Raw genomic sequence first — 24,858 nt, forward strand, 5'->3', positions numbered from 1 at the left:
TATAATCAACTATATTGACAGACTTAATAATATTCCTTACAGTCGGGATTTAGACCCCGATATAGTTGTTTGACGGCACTGTGTGATATAGTGGACGATATTGTCACTTCTTAAGATTCTGGAAATGCAACCGTCTAGATACTGTTAGATTATTCCAAAGAATTTGATATGATGGATCATAATATCTTGATTGCGATTTTAAAATATTTAGGCTTTAAGGAGGCTTCGTTTTCTTTAATTAATTAATTTTTTTCAGACAGAAAACAACGAGTTTGCCTATAGGGAAAAAAATCAGAAATTTTAAGTGTCAAATCAGAATTACCTTAGGGTAGTATACTTGGTACACTTCTATATAGCATATATACCTTTAACATTGCAAATTCCTTAAAATATTGTAAATATCTTCTCTATGCAGACGATAGTTATATTTATTCATCATTTGTACCTAGTTTAGCTGCAATATCAACAGAACAAATAAATAATGACTTAGGGGAATTACTGAAATTTTCGGAAGATCATTTACTGAAAATAAATCCTGGCAAATCGATAGCCATTCTATTCTGCAATGAAACTTATAAAAACCACTTACAGAACTAACTATCAGTATAAAACTTAAACTAGGCAACAATATAATAGAATTTAAGGACTCAGTTAAAAATCTAGGCTTAATATTGGATTATAAATTAAAATTTAAAGAACATATTACTTTTTGTTTAAAAATTGTTAAAATGTTTAAAAAATTTTCTTTATCGATCCCAGTCTACCACTACAGAAGCTATCCATAAAGCTATACACTCAATAAAAACAAATGCGCAAGGTACGGATGATATATTTCCATGTTAAAGTTATGTAGCCCCTTCTTAGACACATATATTCTACATATAGTCAATTGCTGCATTGAACAACAATATTTTCCCAATTCTTGGACAACAAAATCTTATACGATCAGATGTATGCGTTTGTGACCGATCACCATATTATTCCGGACAACCAATGCGGCTTCCTGAAAAACTCCAATACTAGCATCGGTTACAAATAGCATTATCGAATCAAACGATAAAGGACTGGCCAGCCTTTTGGTCTTATTAGACTATTCAAAGGCTTTCGACACTTTGAACCATTCACTTCTTTGCACCAAACTTCACTATTACGAGTTTAGTTAGGGAGTCTGTAAACATTATTTCTTCTTTTCTGAGCGATCGATCCCAAAAAGTTTCGTACAATACACGTTGCTCTGAAACTATAAATATTCGATCTGGTGTGCCCCAAGGATCAATTCTGTCTCCGCTACTTTTTATATTATATACTGCTAATATGCTAAAACAATTAAACATTGTAAAAAATGTTATGGAGCGCACATTGGACTTGGTAATTTCAAATATCGATTGCGCAATCTCTGATACAAGCAGACCCCTATCAAGAGTCGATCATTATCACCTCGCCTTACTTATCAATATTGACAATTTAATCATGGAAAAATCGTCTCCTTTCGGCTGTGCAAAACTGCTCCTAAGGCATTTAACTTTCGTAAGGCAAATTTTCCTCTTCTATATGAATTAATCTTGAATATCGATTGGAAGCAATTGTTTGAATGCATAGACGTTAACAAAGCCTGTGACATTTTGTATAACTTAATTAATAATGTTTTTAAAACCACTATACCATTAAAAATAATTCGGAAACGAAGATATCCCCCTTGGTACACTTCTGAGATCATTCGCTTAATTGAAAATAAAGAATTAGCTTACAAAAATATAAAAAACACAAAACTAACTATTACTATGAAATATTTCGAAATGCTAGACTAACTCTTAAAACACTACTTGATAGTACATTTTTAATTATTTACGTCAATTATAAAATAATATGCACGCTGACAGTTCTCAGGTTTGGACATACATACAGATGAAGAAGGGCGACTCCAGAATACCAGGTGTGGTGAAAGATGGCACTAATGAGTTCTCGGATACCAAGTCAATAGTCGAAGCTTTTGCTAAGAGCTACTAGAGCGTTTTCATTGATTCAGATGCAAGCCACTTTTTTCCTCATACTTTACTGCATAATCAAAACACAGTCTTAATTAATCCTGTTCAATAGTCCGATATAATCGAAGCATCCAAAAAACTCAAAAACAGATTAACATGTGGTACCGATTCTATTCCAAGCTTTTTAGTTAAAGACTGCGTTACACCTTTAGCGAAACCATTAGCTCACATTTTTAACTTATCCATTCAAACAGGTTCGTTTCCATCTTGTTGGAAGATCGCGCGAGTTATTCCAGTTTTTAAAAAGGGCGACGAGTCAGAACTTAGAAACTATAGACCGATATCAATTCTATGCAATTTCTCTAAGTTTTTTGAAATTTGTATACACAAACAATTACACGCACAAGTAAGTACACTAATATCGCCCGATCAACATGGTTTTATGGAACGAAGATCATGTATCACTAATTTATGTTGTCTTTCCGAATACATATATCAAGCCCTAAACAACAGAAGTCAAGTGGATGTTCTGTACATGGATTTTCAAAAGGCTTTCGATCAAGTAGATATGACTATTTTATTGATAAAACTTTATTATCTGGGTTGCTCTGAATATGTATTAAAATTATTTTCTTCGTACCTTTTAGACCGAATGCAGTTTGTCGAAATCGACGGTTTTCCCTCCAATCAATACATCGTAAGATCTGGTGTCCCACAGGGTGCAAACTTGGGACCGCTTCTTTTTTGTTGTTTATCAATGACCTTGCACTTACTATTTTATGTCTTAAACTGCCTTTTGCAGACGATTTAAAAATTTATAGAAAAATAGAAACCATATCTGATTGCCAACTGCTTCAATCTGAACTAAATAATATTTATGACTGGTGTCGGAATAACAGACTTTTTCTTAATGTGTCAAAGTGTTTTCAGGTAACTCTTTGTAGAAACAAAAATTTTATTCAGCATAATTATGAAATACAAAATTTTCCTTTGACTAGGTGTCTTGAAATTAAAGATTTGGGTGTTACTTGACCAAAATTTCAACTTTAAAAATCATATCCATAATACAGTTATAGCAGCATCCAGATCTCTGTGTTTTATAATTAGAAATTGTCGCAATTTTGATGAAGTTAGGGCGGTGCAGTTCTTATATTGCTCATTTGTTCGCTCCAAGCTTGAGTACGCTTCAATTATATGGCATCCAGTATATCAGGTGGAGATTGATAAAATTGAGTCAATTCAGCGTAGATTTTTAAAATATTTAATGTACAAGATCGATGGTGTTTATCCAACAAGAGGAACGTGTCAAGATATAATGCTTGCACGTTTTAACATGAAAGCCTTAGCCGACCGCCGTGTGGTAGCGGCCGTGGTCTTTTTATATAAGTTAGTTAATTATAAAATCGACTGTAGCTCATTGTTAAATCAAATTTACTTTGTTGTTTACTTTGTTAGATTAAACTCTACAAACTCTCGAACATTTCAGTGTAATAGAGCAATAAATAACATTTTTAGAAGGTCGCCGATTTATTATATGTGTAACTTATTTAATACTCTTTGTAACCACAACTTGGACCTCTTTGTTGCTTCAATGTCTTTCTTAGTAGGATTTTTTAATCAATAATCTTAAATCTTGAATTTCTCTTTTCAAAGAGATTTTGTATGCTTTGAGTAAATGTATGTTTTCTAAAATTTTTATTAGCCTATAAGCCTCTACCATAACTTTTCCTTAGCTTAATATTAAATTGTATTATTTAATTTTAAACCTTAAACCTGTTGTACACAATTCTTTCTGTATTACCTGTAAGTGGGTGACTGTTGGAAATAAAAGCTTTATTATATTGTTTAATCTACTAGTTACTGCACGGTCACTGCTTTCGCTGACAACACACAATTTTGACACATCTAACTGTGTCGATGCGGCGCAGAAGGTCAATTTGGACTTGGAAACTATTAGAACATTATGTTATCAGCATAATCTGCAACTTAATTCAAGCAATTCAAAACTCTACATTTTTACTGATATTGTGTTAGATGGCTCAGAACTCCCCTATGTTACTTCAGCTAAAAATCTTGGATTAATCCTCAATGAAAATTTACGTTACAGCGAGCACGTTAAGCATTTAAATAAAAAATCTTTCCTTGCTCTTAAATTAATATACAGCCAAAGACATTGGCTTAATTTTAGATTAATAAATACTGTGTGATAGTCTCGTCCTGAGCCATTATTCGTACTGTGATTTTATATACATGCCATGTCTTGGATTAGTAGAAAAAGAAGGAATCCAAAATATGCAAAATTCTTCTTGCAGATTAATATATGGTATTAAAAGGAATGAACATATAACACATAAAATAAAAGAAACTAAATGGCTTAATATGTTAAATAGGTGCTTGTACACAAGATTGTTACAGTACCAGTTTCAACTTATTCAATAATAAAACTAAAAAATAAGTTTATCCCTAGAGGTAAGGTACATAATTTGAACATAAGAAATAAAGGATTCTTCACCATGCCTATATTTAAATCTACTTTTTACAAAAGATCTTTTCTGTTTAATGCTATTGAATTATATAATAATATACCTAATGAGTTTAAATTTTTAAATGTAAATAAATTTCAATATAAATTTAGGGAATATCTATTTCAAAAGCAGGAGGGCATGCCATCATGTACATTGTACAAACAGTCCTTTAGCCTTAGATTTTATATGAACCAACAAGATTCTTATTATTTTATACAATTTATTGTTTAATCATATTTGATTTTAAATGGGCTCCTGCATCTATAACTTTATATATTCTTAATATTAAATTAAAATACGTATTATTTCCTTGATCTCTCCCGGCAAGACTATATAAACCTCATTATTGTTATGTTTAACCTATAAGTATTATATTATAGTTTTATAGAATAGAATCTTAGTTTTATTATTGTAATTAAAAAAAATCATAATATGATATTTTTTCTTTTTTGTGGTTAAGTTAGAGTAGCCCTTAGGGCTAGACTTCGCCATTACTTTAAAATCTTGTATTTATAATGTATATTTATTGAAATAAAAGTCTTTATTATTATTATTGTGTATACCTCTTTCATATAAGTCTAAATCTTGCTTAGATTATAAATTATAGTATTTAGTTTCTATAAGTATTGATTTTATTAGTTTTAAGTTTTTATATAGCTTTTTAGGGTCGTATCACAGTCGGCTAATTCATGTATAGTCGTCTGCTATCGGTTTAAGAATCGCGACTTGATCCTTTTAGCCTATAACTTACATTTTTGTTCATTACTTTATGTAAAATTGTAATTTTGATTTTGGCAAATACATTATTTTCAAGTAAAATCTGTATTGTTGTGACGAATTCATAATGAGTTACTTATTTTATTGGGTATTACATCACTTATAGCAAAAATCAATTTAGAAATTTCTATCTCACACGCTCAATTTTTGAGCAATAAAATAAGTAACTTACATCATTGTCAATTTGAATATATGAAAAATCCTTCTAACTTAATAACTTTCCCAGTAAGACTCAGATTTACAGCTTTAATAAACAAACTATAATAATAAAACTTACCCAAAGGTGCCACACAAGTATAATTCAAATTCGACGGTCCCACACGCTCGATCTCGGAAATCTCCTGTTCCGAGCCGCTACCCAAAAACTGCGTTTCCTCGCTCCTCTTGAACCCTAACGGGTGCCCCGCTATGCTCAGATCCGCGTTTCTGCTCCGCTCGTACTTTCTGATCTGCTCCGGCCGGCTCAGATCCAAAATCGAGATCAGATGCTCGATAGAGCCGCCGGAATTTTTCAAGTTCGCGAGCGTTTTAAGGTCCGATTTGTCCAGGTTCAACGAGGTGTAATTGTACAGTAGTTTTTCCGTGTTGGTGAGTTTCTCTCGCAGTTTATCCAGTTCGTTATTCTTGTCCTGGATAATGTTCTCCACCAGGTTGGGTAGGATCTGGTTGTCGGTTGACGCGCGGGTTTTTAACAGGGCGTTTTCGTGACGTAACGCGTCCAAATCTTTTTGCATTTCGATGATGACGTCGTCGTCTTTTCCGGAAGCGATTTCTCGCTCCAGGTCCAGGACTCTTTGTTGGGTTTCTTTTATGACTTTCTCTTGGTGCTGCACCAGCTTGTCCTTGTTTTTCAGCTTATCCTAAGAAAATTACTTATGAGATAACTGAACGCTCGTTTACGCGAGCTTAGGGTAATGTTGTATAAGAGCACGCAGGCTTATTTTTAATACATATCGCCATCTATTAAATTCAAATTAATCCAGATGTATTCAGAGCAATTTTATTTTAAAAGCTTAGCAGAGCGCTTTCGGCGTATGAGCCATTATCAGTGCTAATTGAAATGAGTTGAGTGTTATATGCGTAAAAAACATTATGGTTAAAGGTGAACGAATAGAATGTACTCACTTGTCAGTTAAGCCCAGAAGTTTACCATAGTGGGAACACATTTGATATCATTAAAATTATACAAAACATTTAGACACACTTACAGAACACAAGGCAAGGCGCAAATTGAGACGCGTATAGCGCGTGGGAGGTGACGTGACACGAGAGACGCGACGCGCACGTGCCACACGTCCTGCGTGGGCATTCGCATATTGAGACACAGTTTTTCAATCCCTCAATGCGACGGTCGACGTGACTTTCAAAAGATGAGTGATTTTATAAGAAATAATTATATTTATTTAGATTCCCTTAGTTCAGAGTCAGATAGTAATGCTGAAAAAGAAGTGGTATTGTTCCATTTACTGATGGCCAAAAAATTGAAATCTCCAAAAAATTTTTATTTATCAAAAAGAAGTAGCCATGGACAATTTAAAATGACATCCGAATTTCCTGATGGTGTTTGTACCAATTACTTTCGTATGAATCGAAAACAGTTTAATGAATTACACGAGATAATAAAACCATCAATTGATCAGAGGGATGTAATGCCCAAAAGCCGATTGGTACTGAAGAAAAACTTGCAGTGTTCTTGAGGTAAGTAAATATTAAAAGTATATAATAGACATATCTTTATTGAACAATCATAAATAGGTAAATTGCATAGAAAAGAAGTGTGAAAGTTTATTGAAATCGCTCTATGAAATAAACCAGCGAACTTCCGGATGTAGGTTGATGGCTTGTTTGCTCATTTTATAGATATAAATAAAATAAATAAAATAAATAAAAAGGCCTTTATTTTATACTCGGCGAAGGGCAGCATGCTGTTAACTTAACCGAGTACACATAAATATTACAATAATATTATTACTATCACAAAAACACATAATTATTAAGTAGTTATAACACAGTATTAAGACAAAAAAAAACGACTACTTGACATCATAATACTATATATATGCATGACCGATTTAACAATACAAATACTTATTAAAAAAATTAAATAGAACAATAGAAATAAAATTAAAAAAAAAAAACCATCCCAAAAAAAGAAATAAAATCATCCAGTTGACTGTTTAATTCTAAGTTATTACTTTATATTATTGCTATTTTTCTCGATATTTATTGTTGGCTTTCAATCAATATCTTTTTTAGGTTGTTTTTAAAGGTTTGAAAAGACTTATCAGTACAGTGACTAATAATATATTTATTTATTAGCTTTGAAGCACAGAAAGAAAATGATCTTTGAAAAATTCGCAGTGCTATGTCGGGGGATATCAAATTTTAAAACCGTGCGTGTTGTTCGATTATGTCTGGTAGTTCCTGTTTTAAGTTTATTTCGTAAGTAGGAGGGACTATTGTTTTTTAAAAGTTTGAATAGGAAACTGCAGTAATGAAGTTTTTCTCTATTTTGCACATTAAGCCACTTCAATTCTTTTAGCTTGCAAGTTACATGATCCCTTCCTCTCAACCCTTAAACAAAGCGAATGCAAGAGTTCTGTATTTTTTGCAGTTTGTACCTACTAGAAGCATCAAGACATGGTCCATAAACAAAATTAGAGTAATTACAATGTGATAAAATTAGAGCTTCACAAAGCTGCCTTTTTAGTGTAATACTTAATATATCCTTACTTTTATACAAATTTCTCAGGGACATATATGCTCTTTGAACTACTTTAGATACTTGTGTTTTAAACCTCAAATTTGTATCAAAAGTTACACCTAAGTTTTTGTGTTCTTTTAAATTCAGAATTTTTTCACTATCTATCACAGTTCATACGAGACCATGATGCCAAGGGGCCAATGTAAATTACAGCCGATTTTTTTGGGTTTAATTTTAAACCATTTTTTTTTGAATAATGGTGAATTGTATCTAAGCACTGACCCAATGATTGCATAGATTCATCAACGTTATTCTTAGTAAACTGTTTATAAATTTGTGTATCATCACAGTATTGAGCCATACGACAGTCGCGAATTTTATTTTTTAGGTCATTTATATAAAGTATAAACAGCAAAGGGCCCAGAATGGATCCCTGGGGAACACCTCTTTTTAAATCGGCTGGCTCAGAGAACGAGTCTTCCACTCTTGTTATCTGGGATCTATTTGTAAAATAATTACTGCAAAAACGCACAGCTTTCGGTAAGAATCCGTAATAGGAGAGCTTCGCTAAAAGTAAGTTATGATGTAGAGTATCGAATGCCTTGCTGAAATCTAACAGAACCAAAGCTGTCGTCTCACCCTTATACCAAGCATCAATAATATCATCCAAGACTCCAAGAAGGGCTGAAGCAGTATTAAAGCCACGGCGAAACCCCGATTGCGTTTCCGAGAGCAAATTATTTTTCACGATATATTCAATCATCTGGTTGTATATGAGTTTCTCAAAAATCTTGTACAATACAGAAAGTAGGCTTATTGGTCGTAAGTCAGAAAAGCCATCCGGGTTAGAGACCTTAGGTAGCGGCAACACTATTGCCTTTTTCCACAAAGAGGGAAATTTACCTATCTCGATGCATGTATTAAAAATATGAGTTAGCACCGGAATGACACGAGGACAGCACATCTTAACCATTTCTAATGATATTTTATCAATGCCACTGGCATTTGATTTTATTTGCGAAATAGCTTCATATACTCCTCTAGTATCCACCAGCTCCAGATCGAACCTTTGATCCGTGGCTCTTCTACCCAGGTATTCCCGAATGGTCTCCGCTGAAACTGGCGTGGATACCTGACGTACCGACTCAACAAAAAACTGGTTAATTGCTTCCGGATCTTTTAGGCTATCTGGTAAATTTGATGTAGAAGTGCCTTTTGTCTTACTATAGATATTAAGATTGGCCAAACCGTTCCAGAGGGCTTTTTTATTCTTGTCTCTATGCAGAAAATGTATATATCCCCTTTTTTCGTTTCTGACTGCGGTTGTAAACATGTTACGCACATTTTTATAGGATTCCCAATCGCCAGGATGTTTGTTTTTTTATATTTTGAAAGTAGAGAATTTCTGTATTTTTTCATTTCCTTTAGAGTATCTGTAAACCAAGGTGCTTTCGGCTTTGTTACCCTAACCGTGGTGAAAGGTGCATGCTTATTAAAAAGTTGTGTAAGAATATGTGTAAAACACTGGACCTTATCATCTATTTCCGCAAAACTAAACACCTTACCCCAATTTGCGGCGTTAAGATCAAGATCAAAAGCTGCCCTGTCGAAGCTCTTAAAATTTCTAAACGTAACAAACTTTGGGAAAATCTTTGGAGCATTAATTGCAAGAGTGCAATAAATAAGTTGATGGTCAGAGTGCTCATGCATATCTCTATGTTCAACATTACCTATTAGTAGATTTTCATTTGACAGAATTATGACATCAATTAAGCTAGCTTTTTCCCTTGAAAACCTAGTGGGATTCATTACTACTTGCTTAAAATTAAATGAGGCCAAGAGAAAATCAAATTGCTCATTAACAGATTTATATTCTAGAAGGTTAATGTTGAGATCACCCATTATTATTGTTTCATCTACCATGGGAAGAATGTTTGAAATCGAGGTGTCTAAATGCTCTAACGCCCTAAGGACATTAAACTGAGGCGGACGATAAAAAACCCCAAATCCTAATTTAAGTTTGTTTATTTGTAAAATAAACCATTGTTGCTCAAAAATTTCTACTTGTTCCACCAATTCCACCTTATGGACCCTTAAACTTGACCTCACGTAAACGCCAACTCCCCCACCTCTAGTTTTCCTGTCCAGTCGCAAAAAGTTATATCCTACTATTTCGATCTCTTTATCTAAAATATTTTCTGAAAGCCAACTTTCCGTTACTCCTAGTATATCTAGGTTTAGAGTAGAAAGGATTAACTTTACTTCAACAACACTAGGTAGCAAGGAACGTATATTAACGTGGCCTACCTTTAAATTGTTAAAACTGTTTTTGGCCATTTAAAAATATAAAAATACACAAACCAAAACACTAAAGAAATAAGCAATTTAAAAAACAAATAAAATAAAAATATAAAAGGAATCCAAAAGTACAATAAATAAAATAATTAGCTAAAAAGTTCCTCTAACATAGCCTCATTTTTTATATGGATTGGCTTATCATTTTCATTCTTCCTTACTAAAGTTCAGCCATCACGATGCCATACATATCGATACCCCAGGCCTTTGAGCTGCTTTGCTTTCTTAAAAAGTCTGTAGTTTTCTTTGGTCATCTCCTCATTGATAAAAATGGGTGTATTCTTATTGCCAAGACCTACGGTACTTAGAGTAAGTTTTCCTTTTCTTCCTCTGGATTTTAAGATGCTATGTTTGGTCTCCTTATTTTTTAGGGAGATAATAGTCTTTACTCCTGCTTTGGTATCAATATTTTCAAATACTTCAACTTCTGATTCTGGAACCTCCAAAAAGTCAAAAAGAGTACCCAGTTTGTCCCCTGTATTTTTCTTATCCTCATCGTCATTTATTAGGCCTGCAATGCAGATATTTCTATCTAGCTTCCTAGTTTCCTCGACGTTACGCACAGCAATATCCATCAGTTTACGCAATATCCTTCCTGATCATTAGGGAAACTGGTATGGACTGGATCCAGAGGATGATAATGGGGTGAAATTGCATAAGAAGGGTTTGATGTATCGCTACGTGAAGAGAAATCGTGAAAAGAGATTGCAGAATATGGTCGGTCAGATGGGAGGTTCATAATATCTGCTTCTGCTTCGGCTACTGAATTGTAAACTTGACCTCTGACCTTGTGTTGATATTTGGGTGGCATCTTTTTTGTAAGCTGATACACTGATATAAAAAAGTTATAAAGAGGGTCATCGAAGTTACTGTTTTGTTGTAATAACGTTTTTCTATCGTCCGCTCGTTGTCGTGCCCTCTCATTTCGCTGTTGTATAGATTGTCTTAGGGTGTCACATAAATCGTCTTTATCGCTTCGCTTTTTCTTGTGCGTAACTTACATGGAATTAGCGCTTAAAGCTGCTGGACGTTTCGTGCTTTGAGTATTGGTCGCATTTTTAGCAACGCTGGGCGGGAGTTCAACATCATTACTTTCTTCAAAAATTTGAGAAGGATCTTCAGCCGGACCGAATTGTAAGGATTCTTCCTCTTCACGTGCAATTCCGTCATTTTCCAAGTTTTCAGTTTCCGCCGTTTCTGGAAAAATTCTCGAGTCATCATCGCTACCATCAACAATATTTCCTTCTCGTGGTCCAGTTGACATAAAGGGATCGAGAAATGACATTTGCTTTTGAAACCTTTAGAGCTTGACGTTCTCTGGAGCGGCTCCACTTCTCAGGCATTTTTGTTGTCATCGACGAGCATCTTAATTTTAACCATACATTTTTTTGCCTCCTCCCCTGAAACAAAATTACAACTTTAACAATTAGATAGCACTTTAAGCATTTTTAGAATACATTTTCTTAGTAAAGTATAATTAATTTAGTATGATCTATCACTATATGTTTAAGAACACTTAAAATATCTTATTATATAACTTTGTTTGTTTCAGATATTTAGCATCTGGAGACAGGTATAAAAGTATCGCTTACAACTTCAGAATGAGCGACAGAACGGTATCTAATATTGTAAAAGAAGTAGCTATTGCAATTTGGACGCATATGCAACCAATATATTTACCAGAACCTACAACTGAAACATGGGAATCAGCTGCTTTACGATTTGAGCAAAGATGGCAATTTCCACACTGTGTTGGAGCAGTGGATGGTAAGCATATTGTAATTAAGAAACCCGGCAAAAGCGGATCTTCATACTTCAATTATAAACATACATTCTCTGTGGTGTTGTTGGCAACAGTTGATGCAGATTATAGATTTACCACTATTGACGTTGGAGCTATGGGAAGATTTAGTAATGGAAGTTTATTTTCCAGCAGTGCGTTGGGCAAAAAAATCATGAAACATTCTTTATCACTTCCCGCACCTACAATGCTGCCAAACATTGCTAATCCGATGCCATACGTTTTTGTGGGAGATGAAGCTTTCCCTTTGTCTGAAAACCTTATGAGGCCGTATCCAAGAAGACACCTAACGGGGAATTATGAAAAGCAAGTTTTTAATGCTCGAGAGCTCGACAAACCGTGGAATGCTCTTTTGGTATATTAGCTTCGCGATGGCGTGTATTTAGGAGACCTTTCGAAAATAAAGTTGATACGGTGAGGGATATTACAAAGGCAGCTTGCGTGCTGCATAATTACTTAAGGGCGACCGGATCAACACTTAATGGGGAGTTAGAGGACATTGAAAAATTGCCAGCGAATCAGTTAGTTCCATTACATGGTAATCAGAAGAGGAATTCGGCACATGCTTTTACAGTGAGATCAAAATTCACAGAATGTTTCAATAATTGGGGAAGTGTTCCGTGGCAATACCAAACGGTTATGAGTGGAAATTACTAAAACTATGTACTATGTTAGTTACTCTTTTATTTATATAAATATTATTACTTACCGTCTTTAAACTTGAACTCCTTTGCAACTTCACCCCAAATCCTAGTCTTTAATTTGGTTTTCATGTAGTTCGGATGTTTTGTATCATAAAGTTCTCTGTGTTTTCCGACTACCTCTATTAGCTGCTCTTCCGAATCCATTGTAAATATAAAGACAAATTGCAAATGAACTCCTGTCAACACAGCCAGGCACGCTCACGCACGAGAAACTGCGTTTCAATCACTGCGCCACGCGACTGCACGTAGACGCGAGTCGCGACGCGTCACCAATTTGCGCTGTTTCATAATATTCACCAGGCTACAAAAATACGTGCTGTGCTGCGTCGCGGCACACGCGCCAACGCGTCTCAATTTGCGCAATGCTTAAACAGGACGAACAGTATTTAAAAAGGGGAGAACGTTGGTTTCCTTTGTGTTTTGTTTACATTTTATTGTGGTTTCTTAGATGGCGGGAAATACTATGTCAAATTAGGTTAACCTACAATTAACTTCTCTTTTAAAATTAATATTATGGGAACCTATCAGAGTGGTAGTAGCGACAGATCGGTCTAGATGTCATTATCGTAAATGATGTGCGGTAGTGCGAGTTGGTTATAAATTGGTGGCACAAATTAGACTACAACAGTGAATTTTTGTTCGGATAAGGAAATTGTTATCCTTTAAGGATGTAAAAGCGAACTTTTAAATTAGAAAATTGCCAATGCTTATAAAAGTTTTAGGTGTGGAGTCTCCTATGTAATGGAACGTAAGGTCTGTTAAGGTTCACTTGTATATTTAAACAAGAGGGATTTTTTATGAGCTTGTTGGTGATATAAATGTCCTCAAGAAAATCTAGTCGGTTATAGTTTTTAGACTGTTGGAGAATTTTAGAATCGGACTTGTTTGGACTGAAATTATGGTTATTAGATTTTATATGTTCACCAAATGCAGAAGAGGGTCTACTTAAGTGCTCGGCTATGCGTGTTTTTAAGGGTCTACAAGTTCGTCCCACATATGAACAGTCAGAAGAATCACATCGCAATCTGTAAATACCACTCTTTGATAATGTGTCAAGTTTATCCTTGGTATTGATCAAAATCCAACCCAAGTTGTTTTTAGTTTTATAAGAAATTTGTAATTCTGATTGGTGTTTAATGAAGCAATTGTTGATTTTCTTATTTAGATGAGAATTAACGAATGGTAGGGATATGAATTTACTATCTTTTTTAACATCAGGAAAGATCTGTTTTTTAATTTTAGCTAATTTTATTTTTCTGATTAAAATATTAATTAGTTTGGGGTCATAGTTATTACTATAAGCAATTTGTTTAAGAACATTTATTTCGTTTTGAAAATTAGAAGGAGATAGAGGAATGGTTAAAAGACGGTAAATGTAACAACTAAAGGCAGCCATTTTGTGTTGGAGAGGGTGGTTGGAAACATTTGAAATTATGTGGTCTGTTTGAGTGGGTTTCCGGTATATTGAAAATTCTAAACTATTTGATTATTTATGTATTGTTAAGTCTAAAAAATTCAAATAATTATTTGTCTCTATTTCTAGTGTGAAAGAAATCTTAGGATGTATTTGGTTTAGCTTGTTGAAGAGTAACTAAGCTCCTACTGTGTCACAATTCAAGAAACAGAGACAATCGTCAACATATCTGTACCAATTGAAATTTTTTTTATCATTATAAAATTTGATTTCAAGTAATCCATAAAGACCTCCGCCAAAAATGAAGATAAGCAACTGGCCATAGCCAGGCCATCTGGCTGTTGGTAAAACGTATTATTGAAAAGGAAAAAATCTTGAGAAAGGCAGTGGTTAAGTAATGTTATTAGGGAAATAAGGTTATTGCTATTTATTTTGACCTTCAAGATGTTTGTTTATTTAAATTTATATTTATTTATTTCTAAATTCGTTCGTGGTAATAATGAACAAAATAGAAATATCAATATAAAATATAACCGTCGAAATATTAATATAAAATATAACCGTACACTTCGTACTTTTTAAATAATTTGGAGTAGGTGTGAGAGAATTGCTAATAAAAATTATCCGCGATGATGGATTGTCCGGGTGGGGAAAACTAAGGAGACTTAAATAATGAACTTGTTATTACTCGAACTTGTTAATGTACTTGTTATAATCACTTAAATTTTCGTTTTTGTTGTTTCGTTTTGTGGTAAACGGAAAGTCAAATAAAAAAAAACTTAAAGGCGATTTTTTATTGCAAACTTCATAAAGATTCTAGAAATAATTTTTAATACTAGATGACCAGTGGCACACCATTTTTTTCTCTAAAAGAAGAAAACTTTTATTTATTTCTTTATTTGTACTAAAAATACATAGCGATTGGTAGGACATGTGCACAGTCCACAAAACTATAACAGTATTTAAAAAAAAAAAACATCTATTTGTGATGCGAATAATAATAAACGATGACATTTTCTTTAGAAAATTCATATGATCAACTGAAATATTTTGTCATACAAATGAATAGATTCTGCAGTTCGCTGACACATGCATGGGAGATAATCACGCAGTTATTAGAGATCGTTGAAGGTTTTGGAAGCATTGCATGATTGAACTACTCATGCGAGTATATTGACATTGACATCTTTAAAAAGTTGTAATTTAACTAATGCAGTATTGAGCTTGTAGGCATTCAGTTGGCCTGGCTGATTCCACCCCAAATCATTAGGCTGTTTCTCATTCACTAGCAAATTCCAAAAAGCGTTTTCTTGCATTATCGTGTGTCTATAGGAAAATGGAAATTTATGTTATATACGATCATATTTTATTCTTTATTTACCTTTGCTAGTTCATTGAACTACTTCAACCTACCGACATGATAAATATTAGTTAAAAGAAATACCAATCTTGTAGGAATGTATTCAGAGAGTTTTCCTTGCGACTTTTTATTATTTTCCTACAATGTAAAGTTAAGCCATTATTTTTGTTCTTTACTATTAAAGCCAGGTAAATTTTCGTGGATCCCCACTTAAAAACCCTAATTTTTTTAACGTAGATTTCCCATGGACCCTTGGGGTCCATACGGACTAGTTAGGGAATAAAAAAGCTCCGATATTATTTACCTTGCTCTAAAATTGTGCCAAGATGTGTCCATCCGCACCCTACTGGTTGAAGTAAAATGATTTTTCATAAAAAGATGTATCTATGCTACCTATTTAAATGTTTCAAATTTCAATTAATTATCTAAAGTAGTTTTGAAAATATAATCAAATTTCGAAACTAGACTACTTTGTATATATTATTATATTTGTATGTTTTTTATGTTAGTATTTTTATGTTTTTTCGAGTTTTTTTTAATGTAGTTTTAGTGAGGTAACGTTTCCTTTAATTTACCTTTATGTATTTTTTTCTAGTTACCTGTAAAACCACTATATTGTACCTAATAATTAATTATAATTCTTTTTGTTATTACATGTAGCTTCTATGCTTTATTTATTATTACGCCCTTAATACCTATAAAATATCTCATATCTTGCTCCTTTTATCATAAATATTATCACAGTGCTCATATATAATGCTTCATAAATCAGCCTACATTGAACGACGTCACGCGCAAGCTCTGAGGCCTCTGTTCTTTAGGAGGAGTTGGATAACTCGCCCAATTTACCACGGATTTTTATGAACATTATCTCAATAGGAACGTAAAATTCTTACTTGCAACTCGAAATTCTCACTCTGCAACTCGTGGATCCTTATCTCCAGGGACGTGTTGGTCTGTTTCTCGATAAATTCCGCCTTGACCCGCTGCTCGTCCAACCGTATCTGGAAATCGCTGATCAGCACCAGCTGCTCGTGCGTCTGCTTCTTCAGGAAATCCTTCTCGTTGGTCGCCTCCTCCAGGTCGGTTTTCAGGTTGTCCACCTGCATCTCGAGGTCGCGGATCCGCTTTATCGCCGCTTCTTCTGCACGAGAGTGACGCATCAGTTTCTCTTTGAGGCGGGCGAGTTGCTGGAGCGGGATCTCGCAGTCGTCCTGGAGCGTTTGAGGTTGAACCTTAGGGAGTTCAGATTTATTCGATATACTCATTAGTCAAAGATTCTAAGAGTGATTTACTTACCAAGTCCCTTACAGACATGTCTTCTGATGGTGAACTGCAATTGGTCCCTGTGGAGTGCAACAGCTCTAACTCTTTGGTTTTCTTATCCAAGTTCGTCTCGATTTCCAGCAGCTATAAGAGTTTTATTATGAAAGTCTTAGTTTTAATTGGAAGCTGATGAATTTCTTTACTAAAAAGGTCCTTACAAGTATCCTTGTAAAACAACCCCGTTTTGGAGCTTATGAGTTTTTCAACGAATTGAAAAAATCCTGATACTGTCAAAGGCCTTACAAAAATCCAAATATCTCGAGAAATAGATGCACTAATTTTATTGTATTTAGGTGCATATTGAAGCTGAAGTTTTTTAACCAAAAAGGTCTTTTATAAGTTTCCTCGTAAATACAAGTGAGTAGTTTTTTCATGGATTGGAAAATTTAAAAATCTTGAAAACTAATGTACTGATTTTATTGATTTTTCCTTCATATAAAAGCTAATGAATTTCTTTATCAAAAAGGTCCTTACAAGTTTCCTTCTGAATACAACCGTTTTGAGGTGATTGAGTAGTTTTTCCATGAATTGAAAAAATCTTGAGACTGTCAAAGGCTTTACAAAAATTTAAATATATCAAAAACTTGGGTAACGATTTCATCGATTTTGGTTTCATATGAAAGCTGATGAATTTCTTTAACAAAATGGCCATTATAAGTTTTCTGGTAAATAAAACGGTTTTGACGTTATTAGGTAATTTTTCAGTGGATTGAAAAAATCCCGATAGTGTCAAAAGGCCTTACAAAAATCCAAATATCTTGGAAACAAATATACGAATTTTATTGAGTTTAGTTTCATATGAAAGCTAATGAGTTTCTTGAGCAAATAGGCCCTTACAAGTTTCCTTGTAAATACAACCGTTTTGGAGTTATTAGATAATTTTTCAATAGATTGAAAAAATGCTGATAGTGTCAAAGGCCCTACAATAATCCGAATATTTTGAAAAAATGCCACGATTTAATTCTAGTTTCATACAAAAGCTAATGAGTATCTTTATCAAAAAGTTACTTACAAATTTTTTCTTGTATATACAACCGTTTCGGGTCGTATATAAACACTATTGAGTAGTCTTTCAACAGATTAAAAAAATCTTGATACTGTCAAAGGATTTAGAAAAATCCACATATCTTAAAAACTGATAACTCGATTTTATTGATTTTAACTTCCTATGAAAGCTGATGAGTTCTTTAACCAAAAAGGTCCTTACAAGTTTCTTCGTAAATACGAGGTATGACAATTAAGTAATGAGACTGATTCCATAAAAATCGTTTATTCAAAAATTATTCTACAACTCTGCCATTTCCTTCAAAGTAGTCCCCTTGGGCAGCTATACAACGGTTCCAGCGCATTTTCCACGCTTCGTAACAGTTCTGGAACGCTTCGACTGGGATGTCCGCCAGTACCCCCGTCACGGCCGCTTGGATGTCCATAATCGATTCAAAATGGGTACCTTTGACCACCGATTTTGTTCTAGGGAACAAAAAAAAAGTCACAGGGTGACATATCGGGCGAATAAGGTGGTTGCTGCAACACGGCGATCCCTTTCGAGACCAAATACTGGGACACGCTGGGGGCGATATGGCACGCCGTGTTGTCATCCCAAAATCGTCGGTTAAAATTTGTCTCACTGTCTCACAGTTCATACCTAGTTCGGAGGCTAACAGTCGGATTATTAACGCGCGATTTTCAAGGTTTAGGGCGCGTACACGCTGCGCATGCGACCGGTCTGCCTCGTCTTCCACGCTTTCTCGCCCCTCCATAAACTCTTTATGCCATCGAAACACCTAGGTACGACTAAGAGCACTATCACCTTTGCACCTTATGCACTTTTACAATTTTAGTGTACGTTTCCGAAGCTGTTTCGACCAATCTGGCGCAAAATTTTATTGCGACGCGTTGCTCTAGATTTCGTTTTTGCATTTTCGTGATAAGCACCACCAACACACGTCCACTAAACAAGCTAGAGCGATGGTCAATGTATCAATAGAGAGGAAAGGGATGCCGGGGAAGGGGAAAGGAATGTTAAGGACGCAGGTTTACCACAAGTGTGGCAACAAAATCAGTCTCATTACTTAATTGTCACACCTCGTATAACCAAGTCCGAGTTATTAAGCTGTTTTCAGTTTTTCAATGGATTAAAAAAACCTGATAGTATCTCCTGTATAACCTGATATGAAGTCTTAAAAAATAAATATCTCTTGGAAACAAATGTATCGATTTTATTGCTTTTAGGTTCATAAGAAAGCTGATGAATTTCTTTACCAGAAAGGTCCTTGCAAGTTTCCCTGTAAGTCCACCCGTTTTGAAGTTATAAGATAATTTTTCAATTGATTGGAAAAACATTGATATTGTCAAAGGCCTTACAAATATCCAAATATCTTGGAAACAAATACATCGATTTTATTGAGTTGGATCCCATATGAAAGCTGATGAGCTTCTTTACCAAAAAGTTCCTTACAGGTTTTCTTGAAAATATAACTGTTTTGGAGTTATCAGGTAATTTTACAATGGACTGCAAAAAATCCTGATACTGACAAAGGCCTTAGAAAAATCCAAATATCTTGGAAACTAATGTACCACTTTTACTAATTATAGTTTCATATGAAAGTTGATGAGTTTTTTTACTAGAAAAGGCCTTACAAGTTTCCTTGTAAATATAACCGTTTTGAAGTTATCAGGTAATTTTACAATGGACTCCAAAAATCCTGATAGTGTCAAGGGCCTTACAAAAATTCAAATATCTTGGAAACTAATATACCGATTTTATTGATTTTAGTTTCATATGAAAGCTGGTGAGTTTTTTACCAAAAATGTCCTTACAAATATTCTTGTAAATACAACCGTTTTGGAATTATTGAGCATTTTTGCCATGAATTGGAAAAGAACCTGATAGTGTCAAAGGTCTTACAAAAATACAAATATCTTAGAAACTAATAAAGCGATTTTAGTTTTATTTGAAATCTGATAAATTCCTTTACCAAAAAGGTCTTTACCAGTTTTCTTGTAAACACAATAGTGTTGGAGTTCTTAGGTATTTTTTCAATGGATGAAAAAAATATCCGATAAGTAGTATAGTGTCAAAGGCCTTACAAAAATCCAAATAACTTGGAAACTAATCTACCGCTTTTATTGATATTAGTTTCATATGAAAGCTAATGAGTTTCTTTACCAAAAAGGTCTGTACAAGTTTCCTTTTTAATTTTTTTAGTTTTTTTCCTTGTAAATACAACCGTTTCAGAGTTATTGAGTAATTTTTCAATGGATTGAAAAAATACAAATAAAAAAAATTAAGATACTATCAAAGGCTCCACAAAAAATTAAATATAACAAAAACTTGAGTAATGATTTTATTGATTTTAATTTCATATGAAAGCTAATGAGTTTTTTCACCAAAAAGGTCCTTACAAGTTTCCTTGTAAATACAACCGTTTCAGAGTTCTTGAGTAGTTTTTCAACGGATTTAAAAAATCCTGATACTGTCAAAGGCCTTACAAAAATCATACATTTGTTTTCAAATATTTTGGAAACAAATGTATCCATTTTATTAAATTTAAGTTTATATGAAAGCTGATGAATTTCTTTACCAAAAAGTTCCATAAAAGTGTCCTTGCACAACCGCTTTAAAATAATCAAGTAATTTTTCAATGGATTGAAAAAATACAAATAAAAAAAAATTAAGATACTGTCAAAGGCTCCACAAAAATCTAAATATATCAAAAATTTAAGTAACGATTTTATCGATTTTAATTTCATAAGAAAGCTAATGAGTTTTTTCACCAAAAAGGTACCACTTGTGCACCTTTCCTTGTATATACAACCGTTTTGATTTTATTGAGTAAATTTCATAATGGGATACTAAAACTACTACACCAATTAATTTAACAATACTCTAAATACGACACTTACTTGAAGATTGATTTGCTTGAGAGCTCCCTCACTTCCAGCCAACTCGGCCCCAATACGCAACTTTTGCACCTCCTCCTCAAGCTCCTCACACCTCCTTCTCAACTCCCGGATATCTGTAACACCACCCAATGAATGATTAAACTTAGTTTCGTCCAGAGAGAGGTTTTGCTGTCGGACAATACATTCGAGTTTTTCCACGTTACGGAGCAGCTGCTCCACCTCCCGGTCTTTGGCCTCGCCCCTTTGCTCCAACTCCTGGATGATGTCTCGGAAGATCTTCAACTTCTCCACGGCCTCCTCCAGTTCCTCTTTGAGGGTCGTATTGGTGCGTTGCTGCTCGGTAAGGAGGTTGGTCAACTCTTGGATTTGTTGCTCCAACTGTTCCGCCTGGATAAAGACTGAGTTTGCAGCAGTTGTATTACGGAAATATGCACATTTTAATCGGATAAATTACTATTAGAAATAATAATAATAAAACGCTCGAAAGAACTTGCAGAGTGCAACTGTAATACGTGAATTATGTTGAGGAAAGCCCGAAAATAAATGCCAGTTTAAAAATAGACGGTGTTTATTTTGAAAACGCCGTCTGGAAAGGGCCGATTTATTTTCGGATTTAGTGTGCGGGGGGAGAGGGAGAAAAGTCGGAAGTTGTTCATTTTTAGGACGTATAAATGCTACTTTTGGACTGATCAGGGTTAAGTTTTACGGTATTTTATAGGGTCCCCGAATAAACTCTAATTTAGGACAGTTTAATGGATTTTGGGGAAGAAAATGGCAAATATACAAATTGTATCAAATTACCTGTGAAGCGTCTACGTCAAGCTGCCTACCGCTAAACTTCACACGATGCTGACCAGGCTATCCGGCAAACATGCAAAAGTGATCAAAAGTCAATTTTCATTTAAAGGAATTGTGCTTAAAATGCTGGTTTTACCCCTCATTAAAAAGTCAAGCCTAGGTTTTAAAAAAAATGTCGATTAAACGGTATCTGAAATTGGTCTTCTTAAAAAGGAGTAAAGTGTATCTCTTTTTAAATGCTAATGTTAGAGTGCAATGGTGTTAGGAGTAGCTGAGGAATAATAAGGAATTAGTAACAAGAGTGCATTAAATTGTTAACAAACACTATGGAAATGGTGTTTTTTATGATTGGATCTTCCGAAAATTATTTTTTTTGGCATGTTTTAAAGGACTACGTGGAAAAAACATTATTGTCTTACCATTCTTCATGATATGTCTGACTGAGATAGCGATATCAAAATATAAATTGAACTTTTCCAACTTTTTCTGTATCATCATCTAATTTCTCAATAACTGTTTGGATGTTCTGGAAATTGGGTTTTCCTGGCATAATTTATCAAATTACGTGGAAAAATATTATTTTGCTATCCTCTGGCATGATGTGCCAGAATGAGATGGCGATCTAACAAGGAAAATTAACCTTTCGAACTTTTTCTATATCATTATTCCATTTCTCAATTACAGCCTGGATCTTCAAAAATTTGTGTTTTCTTAACATAATTTATCGGATTACGTGAAAAAAACATTATTTTATTACTATTCGTCATGATATGTTAAACTGAGGTAGCGATATTGAACTTTTTCAATATTTTTCTATATCACCACAAAATTTCCCAATTGCAACCTGAATTTTCCGCAAATAATGTTTTTCTAGCACAATTTATTAAATGACGTACAAAAAACGCTATTTAACCCATCTTTCAGGATATATTAGACTGAGATGACAATAATAAAACAATTACATTTAAACATGTCAACCCCACACATAAAAAACACCATTTAACCTCAAAAAAAAAGCTTACAAAAAAAAGCCACACTCCCGCAGATGACCTCTCCCTCCCACTCACCTCACAGGACATCACCTCGCAATTCGCCCTGTCCTTGTCCCTCTCCTTCAGCTGCTCATACAATTTATCAATCTTCCTCTGCGCTTCGTCTCTCTCTTGCTCCCGTTCAGCCGCCTGCTCCTCCAAGAACTGCTGGGTGGTTTTGTATTTTTTGTCCGCCACGTCAATCTGTACGGATTACGTAAGGACAACACACAATATGAAAATGACGCGATAGAAGAAGAAGCAGAAGATAATAAGCGACAACAAGGCAAGAGAGACAATGATACGACATAAGCCATACATAAGTTAGAAATAATTATTTTCTGTTAATGGACCCTAGATTTATTGTCTCCCACCCTTTTTGTTATTTATGAGTACTTATGGGGTTATTTAATACACTTTTAGGGCATAAAAGCTCAATTTGGACCCCGCAACTGTGTTACTCTACCTTTTTACTGCATATCCTGAACTATATTAAAAACCCTTAAGTTATAACTAACCTGCTGCAGAAGATCCTGCGATTCCCTATTGGCTTCCTCCTTAATCTTTTCCCCAACGCGACACAGTTCCTCTATAAGTTGTAACACGTTGGGATCAGCACTGCTTCTCGTATGAGCCAACATGGTTCTCGCCTTTTCTTGCAGTTCTGAGAGGGTCTTCATGGTATCTTCTGAGAGAAAACGCACACACGGTTTATTCAATAAATAAACTATAAATCGTTGTTTTACGGGGAATTTGTGTGGCACTTTTGTGCTACTAATGATAAACATTCCGCAGATAAACAACCGATTTACCGGGGGTTATTGATACAGTATTTGAGCGTGTACGAGTGTCTGGGTAAACCAAATGATCGGCCCTGGTAAGTTTGAATAATAAGAGTAAGTTTATTAATAGGTAGGGCCTAATCGCTGTGTCATTATGTACTTATCAATAATGAGTTCGGTTGATTGTATTTGCATTTTTTCTTATGTATTTGTCCCCATTAAAGTCGATTTTTGTGCGATACAGGGTGGCTCGAAAAATCTGGAAGAAGTTTTTTTTCGTCCAGGCATTTCAAGTTATTGAAGGATTTCCAGGTTGATCAAGTCATTTTACGCAAAAGAGTCGCAATAGTGTCTTAAAATCCGACGTTTCATCCTTGAACGGCCGTCTTTAAGCTTTTAAAATCTGATTTTTTTTAAAGTTTTACTGCCCCTTTTTTGATGACAAATAAGTCAAAAGTACGAGAATCAATTAAATGCTCAAAACAAGGAGATCTCTGTCCTAAGAGAGGACGTTGCTGCCTTTAAAAATGAAAATTCCGATCTTTCCATTAAGCTTGAAAGCCAAGAACAAACCAGCAGTAATAAGAATATTCGAATATTTGGGATTTAAACGAAGCATAGAGAAAATCTACGTTATAAATTAATATATTTATTTAAAATCAAATAAAAACTAAATATTTTAATAAATGAGAAAAAATGTCTCCGAATAAATTTCAAGGAACCCAGCAATACACCGTTACAAGTACTAGTCACCGTTAAAAGAAGTAGCGGGATTTATATTAAGGAGGATTTCACAAAATCACCGCTCTATGGCTTTATTAAGATACAATAATTGCAACTTTTTTATAGGTATATAATATAATATAATAATTATCAAAATATGTATTATGTTTGGTCACTATGAAAAGCTAAGTTTATGCTTATTATTTTGGGTTTACAGTAAAGTTATTAACTAAGTTGAAGTTTTAGAGTAATTCGAGGATAGATGGCGTAGAAGGTGAGATGGCGCAATGGTTTTACAGCGCCGCCGCTAACGTTAAAGGGGAGCGGCTGTGCTCTGAGGTACTTCAGTTCATATCAGGCATGCCACCGCACCGTTTGTGTTCATCGGTTAAATGTCTACTTAAATATCAATTTATATGTGATCCGTATAGTGCAGAAATATTTGTCGGAATTCCTTCTTTGTGCTAGTGAGCTTTAAATTTAACAATAATTTGATTCACAATATCGGGTCATAGTCAAGTTTTGTTATATAACCTCAAAATAGCGCATATTTCAAAACGTGTTTAGTTTTTGAGGTGAGAGATTGTGAGAGATTGCGAGAGGTATTGCTCCAGAGATTGTGTAATATGTCCGCTACTTTTATACACAAAGCGTGTGCAGTTTTACC

General features: G+C 34.3%; 1 protein-coding gene across 6 annotated transcripts in view; it reads right to left on the reverse strand.

The window, feature by feature from the left end:
- LOC126747071 (putative leucine-rich repeat-containing protein DDB_G0290503) overlaps positions 1 to 24,858 on the reverse strand; it is a 119,534-nt gene that overhangs the window by 35,067 nt on the left and 59,609 nt on the right. For 2 of the 6 annotated variants that reach the window (XM_050455564.1, XM_050455563.1), the window contains 7 exons: positions 23,205 to 23,374; positions 22,723 to 22,890; positions 21,659 to 21,715; positions 20,858 to 21,244; positions 16,925 to 17,035; positions 16,522 to 16,860; positions 5,565 to 6,147 (listed from right to left, as the gene is read on the reverse strand). In XM_050455564.1, the coding sequence (XP_050311521.1) occupies positions 5,565 to 6,147; positions 16,522 to 16,860; positions 16,925 to 17,035; positions 20,858 to 21,244; positions 21,659 to 21,715; positions 22,723 to 22,890; positions 23,205 to 23,374 (1,815 nt within the window). The remainder of the gene's footprint in view (positions 1 to 5,564; positions 6,148 to 16,521; positions 16,861 to 16,924; positions 17,036 to 20,857; positions 21,245 to 21,658; positions 21,716 to 22,722; positions 22,891 to 23,204; positions 23,375 to 24,858) is intronic. The other 4 variants (XM_050455566.1, XM_050455567.1, XM_050455565.1 and 1 more) reach the window with 4 other exon arrangements.

The sequence above is a fragment of the Anthonomus grandis genome, chromosome 18 (genome assembly GCF_022605725.1).
Source record: "Anthonomus grandis grandis chromosome 18, icAntGran1.3, whole genome shotgun sequence".
Lineage (NCBI taxonomy): Eukaryota > Metazoa > Arthropoda > Insecta > Coleoptera > Curculionidae > Anthonomus > Anthonomus grandis.